Here is a 12,515-nt window from a genome sequence, read left to right as displayed (position 1 = left end):
AGTCATACAGATTAATGATACTTGCTGTTCTGCCTGGTTAATGCTAGGAAGACAAACTTAGATTTTGTTTGTCAGACTGAAGGGTTGAGGCCTTATGGTTTTGAAATGCTATGATAGGTAGAGATATCCAAAAATCATACTGCCTGTATTCAGCTACTGGATTCTTTTCAAAACAAATGATATAGTGAAAAAGTGACTCTTCAATTGACCACTAAGTTTGGAAGTCACTATGAATGTTTGGACTCTGTTTTTTGTCTTTGGACTGCTCGCACGAAAGAGGGCCCTGTCTACATTCTTAGGTCTTATATGTTTTCTCCAACTGAGATTTGATTTTCACGTTTTAAAGGTGCTGTACTGTTTTTAAACCTGAGTTTGCAACTGCTTCTTCACTTATTCGAATGTTTGCAATCATTGCATGATATGCAGCAAGCTCAGCTACTCCACAAGGGAATTTACATGGTAAATATGGCAGATAATGTAGGAAATAGCCCTTACAAATGTGGCTTTTGAATCTGGTCAAGATGGTCATTTCGGATTCTTGAAAGGATGCACATCTTCCAGTTTCCTAAATTAACAGGTTACCAACAATGTGTGTTATTAGTACCACAACTTTTCTTTCTGTAGAAATGCATGCCCTTCTAATCCAGGTTTTTAAACTTTCCAAATGTATCTCAAGGACCACTAGTTGGCACAGAATACTGAACTAGATGCCAACGAGCATGTACTGAGGCACATAACATAACATGATTTTTTTTGTGAAAAATCACAAAACTGAATCTCAAGTTATTTTGGCTATATCATGTGGGGGAATTCACTGGAGAAAGCAGTTATATTGGGAAGAGTTAGCAGTAATAGGAAACCAGGAGACCAAATAACACGGTGGTGAACGTATCAAAGGTGATAACTAGCCAGAACATAGAAAAACTCAAAGAAGCAATGCAAGATCGGAAGATGTGGAAAGACCAACCCCGTGATGGCGAACAGGTGGCATGGGTGGCACACAGAGCCATATCTGTGAGCATGCGAGCGTTGCCCTACCTCAGTCCAGCATGCATTTGCGCGCTGGCCAGCTGATTTTCAGGTCTTCTGGGCCCACCGGAAGTCGGGAAACGGGCTGTTTCCGGACCTCCAGAGGGCCTCGGTGGGGGGGAGGCCATTTTCGCCCTCCACAGACTCCTAGGAAAGCCTCTCGAGCCTGGGGAGGGCAAAAAATGGGCCTACCAGGCCCACTGTGCCATTACGTGCCAAAAGCAGGGGGAGAGCGGGGGAGTCACGCATGCATGCGTGGGGGGCAGGGCGCATTGAATTATGGGTGTGGGCACACCCACACACAATCCACTCCACCTGCTTTTGGCACGCCAAGGCAAAAACGTTAGCCATCACTGACCTAACCCATAGAATTGCCAAGTGTTGGACACGACTGAATGGATAACATCATCAACACTGAACTAGTTGGCCTTTGGCCTGATCTAGCAGAGATGTTTGTCAATTCTATGGCTTGATCAAGGTGAGGGGCTTTTTCTGATGTTTGTGAATTCTTTTTTTAAAGCAAAACAAACTATTAAGCATAATCATGTTAAAGTTATTGGCATATGTGAGATCCATAATGTTGCTCTAGAAATAAAAATAAATTCCAGCCATGAACTACTCCTCTTGTAATGGTCCCTTGAAAAAATTATTCCAGTCTAGTCAAAGTCAAGGTAGAAAGCTATTGTGTCCTCTTAATGTCCCTTTAAATTTAGATATCTTTGCAGAATGTTTATTACAAATCTTATTCACATTTCTTATTAACTTCTTAGGTGATCTGAAACAGTCTCCCTCTTTTTTGCCATTTTTCTGCAAATACTGGATAATTGTTAAAATGTACCATCATTATTTTTCCCCTCTAGACTTGATATGCTCAATCTTCCCATTCTATGCTTGTGATATGTTATTACTGCCTTATTTAATCACTCTTGTAGATTTCTCTGGATCTTTCAGAGATCAGTACCTGTGGATTCCCAAAATAGTACATAGTCAAATAAAGCATTAACAGTTTTGAAGTGAGATATGTCTGGTTTCTCTAAGTGATGCAAAACAAATTTAAAATGATATAGTTTCATGCATCTCAAGTCATGTTGTCAGCTTAATGTTGATTTGTCATTCTAAAGCTATATATCTTTCTGAGTGACTGGTATTTTAGTTCTGTGTTTTATTCAATAATTATAGCTTTGCAACCCATCAAGTCCAGATGCATTTACGTTGTGAGACACTAAAATATTTCAAAAAGACCCTCCTACCCATCAGAGTCCTGTCTATGTTAAGACAGCTTCTGACTTTTTGGGAGTTTGGTAGAAAATGAAATAACCATTGCTTGTTTGTGAGGTGTTTGTTTAGATGTGTGCAATAACTTCTAAGAAATTATGTAAAAATTTAATGTCCTTCTTCTTATTTGTTTCAGAATGATAACAAATACTGAAGACCTCCAAGAGGCTTTCTGACCTTCCTCTCCCCATGTAAATTATGCTGAGAACCTTTCCAGTGGTGTAAGTACAACATCAACTAATTTTTCTCTGCCTGTGGCCAAAAGCTTGAGAGCCAGTAATTCTGTTAAGTTTGTAGACTACAGCTGAATTAAGGATTTCCTGTTGGCTGGCGATAATCGAAGTTCTAGTCTAATACATAAAAGGGCATCAGGTTAGGGAAGGCTGACCTAGGAAGCCACAAGAGGAATATGGGTTTTATTTTTCACGCTCTTTCATGCTGATGGTGTGATTTATATTTTACTTCATGAAAGTTCTTCCCAGGCTTACAGAAATGTGGTCGTGTGACAGTGATTTTCATTAACTTTATAAAGAGTATTCCTACAACATGGATGTATCCCAGCCACTGGGTCAGTAATTAAAGGTTATAGGAAATGTTTTCCAGATAGCCTAGACTCCCTAGATCAGGGTTGTCAAACTTGCGGCCCACAAGCTGGATGCGTCACATGCTGGTCCCGGCCCTGCCTGGTTTAGTGAAGGGGAAAAAGTCCCGATATGTCACGTGATGCCGGCCGCCATGACGCTGCGAGTTTGACATGGCTGCCCTAGAGAGTAGTAGCTCACTCATATTTGTTGTTACATTTATACAATTTTTCAATATGAAATTTTGGGAGATGCTTGTTTTATGAATGTCCTACATTTATTTGTCATAAATATTTCCATTTTACAGATTGCTTAAAATGGTTCAGAAAGGATTTGAACTTCAACTTGAGCATTTCTACATATGTAGCATGCAATATTTGTATTTGTGATTGGCAGACATACAGACATAAAGTATTTTGATTGGATGGCTCTAAGTAATAAACATTTCATTTATTTATAGTACAAGGAGATGAAAAAGAAAGGGTTTTATTTGGATCTACAGTGCTGTGTTTTCAAATTTCGGCTAGGCTGTAAACTGAGAAAGTAGCCATTGATCAGTCTCAGCTCTTGAAGTTCAGTTCTTTCTTAGCCAAACTAAATTACACATAGAAGCATTCCCTAGAAATATAGTACAGTCTAGAATGTAAATTTGTTAGTCATTTTTTCCCTTGCTGTGATCAGGGGAATCTAGGAAGGTTTATAATCTTTCTTGCAGAGCAAAGCTGAGGTTACCACTAAATTGAATAGTAAGGATAGATCATTTTGCTTTAACTATTCAGACTTTGCCCAAGCCAAAGGTTTCATAGTGACTGCCGGTTACAAGAACAAGTGCAACATGCTGCGAGTTGCTTCTATGCTGGAAGAAGGCTCTGAAATTCAAATCTAGATGATTCTAAATCCAGTTCCACAGTAGGATTCTAACCTGTTTGCTTGAAAATGCAATACACACCTGTGCAAACAAGAAAAACTATTTTCTTATGCTGATTATTTCTCCTGGCAGATCATTAAGAAATGGATAAAGCAATCAGAGACAGGAATTATTAATTTTACCTGATTTTTTTCCTTCCTCTTTATTCTTAGAAAGTTACTCCAGGTCAGATCATTTGTTCAACTTGCCTAAACTGTCTGTCTTCCCCTACTTATTGCCCTGCTAATGCACTAGACCAGGGGTGTCAAACTCATGGCGTCACATGACATACTGGGACTTTTTACCCCTTCGTTAAACCGGGCAGAGGTGGAGCCAGCACGTAACACAACCAGCCCGTGGGCCACCAGTTTGACACCCCTGTACTAGATAATGATTTCCCATATCCCCAGTTATTATTTATGATAGGGTATTAGAATGGCAAAGGTAGTATATTTTGGCAGTAATTATTAGCCATAGAATAGAATAGAATAGAATAGAATAGAATAGAATAGAATAGAATAGAATAGAATAGAATAGAATAGAATAGAATAGAATAGAATAGAATAGAATTCTTTATTGGCCAAGTGTGATTGGACACACAAGGAATTTGTCTTGGTGCATATGCTCACAGTGTACATAAAAGAAAAGATACATTCATCAAGAATCATAAGGTTCAACACTTAATGATAGTCATATGATACAAATAAGCAATCAAATCATATTATATAACTCTAATTTCACCTGTGGTGATGGTGAAACTTGATTTTTGGTTGTTGCTCCATATGAATCCAGAATATCTTGGGACATATTGAAGATTCTTCTTCAGTGGAGTTTTGTGGCATAGGGGATCCTCATCTAGTCAAACTAAGGAAAAAGGGTTCCTGGGGTATAAAATGTCTGCAAATTACTATTTATAATCTGTCCAATTTATGCACCATTTACTGCTTTGAAAGGCATTGTGTGTGCTGTTTTAGATTTAAGACAATTTTATTCTAGGTTTCAAGTAAGTTCTCATAATTCATGGGAAGAAGAAGGAATGGATAAGCAAACCCTAAAAATATACTCCATGAAACCATTCATAATCTGCTTACCTATATTGATGCACTTCCCCTATGTCTTTCTCTCTTTCATGGATATGCATGCCATTCAAATCTCTGGGCATTTGAAGATTCTACTATGAACAACATGAATGCATGAAGTTGAAAATTAAGAGCAGGACTTAGTCTTTTGGTTGAAGCATCCCCTTCCCCAATAGATCTAAATTGTTGTGGGATTGACCAAAGAGGTGAAGCCCTCATTCATGAGAATGAACTGGCATGTCATAACTTGGCAGAGATTTCGAAGTTCATTTCGTCATGAAATGAGGCTTTAGGAGATGGTTAGCAACTGCCTTGGCTCTTGAAAAGCACAGGGAAATGGTTATATATGTATAAAAGCAGTATTTATGGAGCATTTGGGGAAATTTTGTTTGTTTTCAGATGATGTAAGCATTTTTCTTTTAGAAACCTCAGCAAGAAGATTATTTTTTTGTATGTTAAGGGAAAAAAATCCTATTTTGCCATTGTCAGCTTTTATAGATACTTATGATCAATGAGTGGAAGAAATACATTTTAACCAGAGGTTTGATTTTATTTAAACAGTGAAGTATTTTGTATTGATATATATATATTTTAAAAATAATGTGGCAATATCCTCCTCTCAGATGTTTTGTTGTTCCACTCTTTCCCAGACTGTTGTCACTGGGAGTTCTGGATTCTGTATTCCCAACATGACTGAAAGGACTAGCTTTTTGGGGTGGGGGGTGGGGGAGAAGGCTTTAGCAACACTAAGCACCTTATACTCATGTCATACTTGATGTGGATTTACATAATTGAAGAATGTTTGCACTGGACATATTCAGTGGCTGTGCATTGCTTAAATTGAGGTATCCTATTGCATTGTAGTTAAGGCCATGATTTTGCATGATTTCTGAAGGAATTATCAAGACCCAAGACTATGAAGTTGCTTCTTGCAGCTTTGTGACTTAACTATAGTTATAGCCAGAGTTTCACTTCCAGAGGAGAGATACCATATTATAACACTGCTAGTGTAGAAAGTTAGCATCCATCTTTCGCCTAGAAGAATGAAATATTTTGAGAAATATTAAAGGCAGAACATTATATTTCCCTAAAAGAGAAACATGTTTTTAAAGACAGAAAGCAGCTCTCTGCCCCCAGCAGATATTTGGGGCCCATTAAGAAAGACTGGGCCAGCCTATCTACAAGACAGAAGACTTCCAGCTCTGGGGTGATGGGATTAAGACATGACCCTCCAGGACATAATAGGATTAACCCTATTAGCAGCAGAGCTCAACACATGGCACAATCTCCTAAGGACATTGCATCACTCAACAAACTTCAACCAAGCCTGAGAGCTCAGACAAACATGACCCTAAGGAATCTGACAACAGCCAATAGAATACATGTTCTTGCACAGAAACAGGAAGCTTAAGTGCAAAGGCCAAGAGAAGGTATAAAAACTCCTCTCTCTCAACTCCATGTATTCAGCTGCATCAGGACTATGTGCTTGGTGATTCTGTTCACCATTAAACCCTCTTTCCAATCAGCCTCCATGTTTCCAGTGTCTATCTCCCGGCTTGGAACTGAATCAGATGGATATTTCTTCCAGTACTAGTATATCCCAAAAGTGCTTTTCAAAAGGCAATTGGATTTTCTTAGGTTTTTTCCTTCAAAATGTTTCACCTCTGATCCAAGAAGCTTTTCAGTTCATTGAAGAACTGAAGAAGTTTCTTGGGTGAAAAGTGAAACATTTTCAAGGAAAAAAACCCCAAGAAAGTCCAATTGCCTTTTGAAAAAAGCACCTTTGGGACAATTGTGGCCTCAATGATTGACTTTCTCCATAGATATTGCTAGTATGGAAAACCAATGTAGACAAATGTACTAAATCAGGATTTGTTTATTGAATTAAGAAAAAAAGCCTCTTCCACATACTGGCACAATCTAAACTCAATGCTTATACCCCAATTCTCCATTATTTCCTGGATCTTAACTATCCATTCAGCTCCTTCTCTAAAAACAAAATTGTGAAGGCAATGAGAGAAAATTTTTATTACAGTCACAGATCAGAATTATAGATTAAAATAAAATTAAACAAAACAGGATAAAATATAATTAATGGTGGTTTCATCAACGAGCAATCAAAATCTGTCTGAATATATAAAATTTGGCTATGTTCAAGGAGACTGAAAGATATTGATCTGACAACATCCGTACATACAAAACATCAAAATTTTCTGGGTATTTTATCAGGTAATGAGTTATAAGGTAGGTCCTAGGGTCCTTATAGCGTGCACAATATAACAGGACAGGAGCTGTAGTTTCAGTGGTCCTTTGAACACAGGATACATAGGGTACTTTTTGGAATCGGCCTCCCAAAATTGCTGACTATGAAGTTAGTTTTCCAACATTTCCTTGAACTGCAAGCCTTCTATTTCCTATGATGGATATCCCAGCCTTGGGATACCCATCAAGTAGGCTGCTGGGATTTTTCTTCCCCTCCTATAGCAATCTTCATAACATTCCCCACCCCACACTTCCATAACATAGTTTCTCTGAGAGGTGATTTTTCTACTCCCACCCTGCACAATCTCTGATTGGGTTCTCTGTATTTCATCCCCCCCCCCCCACAAAAGCAAATGTGTCCAGAGTAGAACAAGATTTCAAACTGGTTGGCCTTTTTTGTGCCCTCCTACTGGCAAGCTTGGGTAGGTGCTGGTCAGCTCAGTGAGAAGGATGGAGATGAGCAGTAAGACCACTTTAGTGGCAATTCAACCCTACTGCAGATGTAGGAGGGTGAGGCCAGTACCCATGTGGAAGTGCCATGAAGGATACAAACAACTCTAACTGTACCAATGATAGATTTTGAAAGCCCAAACAAAGTGGATTTTAAATCGTTATTAGTGCAAGGCAGAGTTTGATGTGAAATCTGAAATCAACTTCTGCCAGGCAAAATAGTATTATGCAACACAAAGCCCCAATTCCACTTAGTAGCTGAAGGACTTCAAGACAAAAGAAGGCCTCTTCCATTCTGTTATTCTATTGCTATTCCATTCTTGCCTTGAGTTGTACAAGTCGTGTTGGCGAGCATTTGATTATGCTGGATTTATTTTCAGATGTCTCAGGCTGTTCTTATTAACTGTCATCGCTTTGATCGAAAGTGCACCACAGATTTCTGCATTTGTAGCATCCTGTTTTGCATTCCTAAACAGAACATTTTGGAGAGGCAGCTGGGCAGACTCGGTCTGTTTTATAGTTTTAGCCCGAATGTCGCTGGGGCTGAGCAGTTGTGAGAAGAGACTGATGTCTAAACATCAAAGTGGGATTGAAGGGAGAAAAGTTAACAAGAGAGGATGTAAATATTTCCTTTAAAAACAAACCCCACTCCTATTGCTATTTAAAGTTTACCTGTTCTCTGGATTTCTCTGATAGAGGCTGTTGCAATGAGCCTCTGGCATAGGAATCTTCTCAGAAGGGTTAATCACCTTTGAATGAATCAAGATTAAGAATAAACTCAATCACTTTGTTGAAAGTAAAACAGCTTCTCATAGTGGCTAAGCTGACATCTCCAGGAAGCCAACACACAGGGCAGAAGAGCACTGGCAGCCTCTTGCTATTATTCTGCTATACTTTGTCTACAACAACATATACTGTACTGACCCAAATTGGTATTGAATCCTATGACCACATAGATAGATTTTCTCCATGACAATTTGTCTCTAACCTCATCCTTCACGACTTCCAAAGTTGCATCAATCGCCACTGTAACTGAGTCTATCCACCCTTCTCTTCTCTTCCTTCGACTTTTCCCAACATTAGAGCCTTTTCTGGAGAGCAAGATCTTCACATAATGTGTCTAAAGTGGGATAATTTGAGCCTGGCTACTCGTGCCTTGAGTGAGAACTCTGGACTGATTTCTTTGATGATCTATTTGTTTGTTTTCTTAGCTGTCCATGGTATTCTTAGGAGTTTCCTCCAACATCAAAGTTGAAAAGAATTAATATTCTTTCTATCCTGCTTACATAGACTGGGTTACTTGAAATTGTCTTGGGATTTCTTTTTAACAATGGAGAGTGGGCTAGATGCTTCCACCACCATCACCACCATCATCAGCAAATATCAGCAAACATCATTAAATCAGTGGGATTTAATACGGTAATCCCTGAGTCTAAGATCATGTTAGCACAATACAGTAAAAAACACCTAATTCAACAACAGCAAAAAAAAAAAAAACCTCAGAGAAGAGGAAAAAGTATCGACATATTATTCTTGTAATATTCTTTTGCCATTGTTTATTTTATTCTATTATTTTACTTCTGTTCTATTTGTACTCCTTTCCGTTTGTTTGTTTTTATTATTGTAAGCTACCTAGAATAGTCACACATTGCAGGTGAGATACGTGGCAAATAAAATTAACAAATAAATAAAGTAACCAATATACAGAACATCTTAAAAGTTTTAGTACTTTTAATGATAATTCACTGACCTAAAGCAGAACTAGTTTAGCTAGAAGGGGAACCAGTTAGAGATACATTTTCAGCACATTTAATGAGTAGTTCTCACTTCTTCTCTTCAAGTAGGTGGAGCAGAACTATAATAATTGCAATTTAAGAAACAAGTTCAGAACAATTTCTTGATAGATGAATTTTGAAAATTCCCAATCACCATCATTGCTTTTAAAAATGCATATCCACCCTGATTTAAGACAGACAAAAAACTTTAATGCAGAAATATGAGAAGAAATTAAGAATCCTGGTTGGTTTCTATTGTGGGGGGGGGGAGGAGGAGGGAATTTCAGAGATGGTTAAATTTGACATGTTCCTGCTCTTGTAGTTTCATAAGCAGAATGACATTTTGCAAATCTGAACTGTTTCTGTTTTTCGTTTATTAAATCAAAAAACAAATGACCAGATCCTGCTTTTTCTTTTTTTAATGGGCTAATTCCTGCAAAGAAAGAAACAGTTCACCCTTCTCCCATAAGAAACAAATTAAAGTAATACAATTAAAGTAGTTGTAGCGAATTAGAAGGGCTTCAAACATTATGTAGTGATAAACTGCTAATGGGGATGCATGTCCCTTAATTAACAAGGAGCATCACATTATTCTTAAATGTCTGGTTGCAGAATTGCCTCGTAAATTGGCTTGTTAAACACAGGACACCTTTACATTAGGGATTTGCATGCCGTTTACAAGTAGAATTGCTGTGAGTTTAACTCTACCATTAAAAAGGTAAGACATTGCTGGGAGGAGTGTGGTGTATGTTCTCTTCTATCTCCACCATGCAATTTTCTTCTTGAATTTCTGAGTGCTTCAAAAGAGTAGAGCATCATTAAAAACTGGTATTCCTCTGTGGCTTGAAAAATTCTATTGTGTGTGACAGCCTTGTTGAAAACAGTTGCACAGAATGCAGAATAAGTTCATGTCAGCACAGGTGAAAGAAGCAGCTAATTCTGTATCTGTAACACAGATACGGTACATAGTATTTACACACATTGTCCAAAATTGCATCTTTGGGAAATGGTAATGGGTTTCTCTCCTTCTAAAATAGTCATTTAGGAGTCAGCGATGTGTGTGTATATGTATGCAAAATGATAATGTTAAGAATTTAGATGACATTTTCTGATGAACCTTTAACATTCTAAGAGGAAACATGTCAAGCCACTCTTAAAATTGCCAGTAAATCCAACATCTTCATGTACTAAATAGTCCTATGCATGCTTTTCATAAGAAATACCGGTAAGTAATTTTTTTGGGGGGGGGGGGGAGGGACTTAGAGTAAGTGTATTAAGGACTGCATCTATTATATCTTCATTTCTTTGGTTTTCTACAATGGAACATTTTAGGGCTATGCAAGCACATTGGCTCCAAAGATCGAAAAGTGCTTCAGGAATGTCTGCTATTTCTTAAAGTACTTGTGTATTTTTGGGAAATATGTACTTGTTCCTTGTAGAAGCAACAGCAGCATAATCTCAGGATAGGATAGATTTTGTTTAAGTTGTTGCAAACAAATGCCCTCTTTTTTTTTTTTTGCTTTTGAATCTGAAGTGTTACATAGCTCTAGGACATTTTGTTCCTTGTAGATATTGAGTCTGATTATCCAAAATTTGTGGCTGAGCTTTGCTGCTGGTCATTGTCAAAACTCACAAAGTCCCTGACACCCATTCACTCTTTTATTTTTACAAATTACAAAAATAAAAAATAGCACTATATATCTTTTTTAAAAAAATAGTTTTTATTGATAGAAAATCTACAAACAAACATAAATACATTAAGACAACGTACAAAACAAACCAACATCAATTCAGTCTCCTGACTGACTCTTACATTTTCTACATCGGTGGGTTATCAAGTTCTCTTATCTTTCTCTATTCATATCTATCTATATGTTCACATATTTACATAATTGTATATAGGACATTTTGTTCACTCTTTAATTCTATACATTCCTATTGAATATTCAAAAATTGTTTTTATGTTCCTATTTTTCCCTCCAGCCAGCTGTACCAACTTTGCCACACTAAATAGTAATCAGTATCGTCCTTCTCTTGTAGTTCTTTTGTGAGCTTATCCATTTCTGCGCACTCAGTGATTTTGTCGATTAGTTTATCTTTTGTTGGTAACTGCTCAGATTTCCAATTTTGGGCAAATAGTATACGCGCTGCTGTGAGGATATGGATAATCAGATATTTTATTTCTTTGGTGTATTGTGCTGTGATCATTCCCAATAGGAAAATTTCCGGCTTCATTTCCAGTTTTTGTTTTGTAATTTCTTCGATCATTATTCTAATTTCTTGCCAGTATTATTTTGCCTTTCGGCATGACCACCAGAGATGATAGTATGTCCCTTTCTGTGTTTTACATTTCCAGCACTTTGGAGAGATATTTGGGAACATCTTGGCCAGGCGCGCCGGTGGGAGGTGTCATCGGTAGAACATTTTGTAAAGGTTTTCTTTAAAATAGCACTATATATCAAAAATCTGTGTTTGTTTATCCAAATGTAATTATCGTAATACTTAATTGAACAGATCACTTTCGTAAACATGATTTATAGTTCTCTGTGTGTTTTTTCTTGCTTCTGCAATATAAGCAATATATAACCTGCTTTTTAATTTAACTAGTGTTATACCAGTCACATTCTGTCAAGCTTCAAATTTCCATTTCAGTTACTTGCACTTAATGGCAAATGTCAATAAAGCATCAATCCATTCCATACTTTTACTTCTAATGTTCCATTTTCAAAATGAATGAATTAAGCCCACCTTCAGCATGGTGCCTGGGAACAGCAAAGTGCCTGCCTGCCAACTCATTTCTTTGGTTGCTGACAAAGTTCCTATCTGTAAAGATTGTATCTGGTGAAGTGGAATCTTTAAAAAAAATTCTGTCCACAAGGATAAAATTTTACTTCTATAAGATATCCGCTGATCTCTTCGCACTGCGAGACTCCCCCCTCTCGCGGGCCTGGCCCTCCATGTTATCGAGGGCCTATCTTGATGACGGGTTTTGGAACCCCAAGAGATGGCATGCAGCGAAGAGGGGGTTGAGGGGTTTTCTACGTAAATTTTTAATGAAATTTTAAGGGGACCGGGGAGGAGGGATGGGAATAATGATTTTTTAAGGGGAACCGGGAGGAAGACCAACGGGTTTGGGGGGACGAACCCACTAAGGTCC

General features: G+C 37.8%; 1 protein-coding gene across 9 annotated transcripts in view; it reads left to right on the top strand.

Moving 5' to 3' along the window:
• Window positions 1-12,515, top strand: part of HMBOX1 (homeobox containing 1) — a 131,908-nt gene that overhangs the window by 64,815 nt on the left and 54,578 nt on the right. For all 9 annotated transcript variants that reach the window (XM_034421289.3, XM_087883314.1, XM_034421294.3 and 6 more), the window contains one exon: window positions 2,441-2,525. In XM_034421289.3, coding sequence (XP_034277180.1) covers window positions 2,503-2,525 — 23 coding nt within the window. In that variant the 5' untranslated portion in view covers window positions 2,441-2,502. The remainder of the gene's footprint in view (window positions 1-2,440; window positions 2,526-12,515) is intronic.

The sequence above is a fragment of the Pantherophis guttatus genome, chromosome 1, assembly GCF_059756535.1.
Source record: "Pantherophis guttatus breed Tessera chromosome 1, ASM5975653v1, whole genome shotgun sequence".
Taxonomy (NCBI): Eukaryota; Metazoa; Chordata; class Lepidosauria; order Squamata; family Colubridae; genus Pantherophis; species Pantherophis guttatus.
The sequence above is the reverse complement of the archived record's forward strand: the minus strand, read 5'-3'. Positions and strand labels throughout refer to the sequence as shown.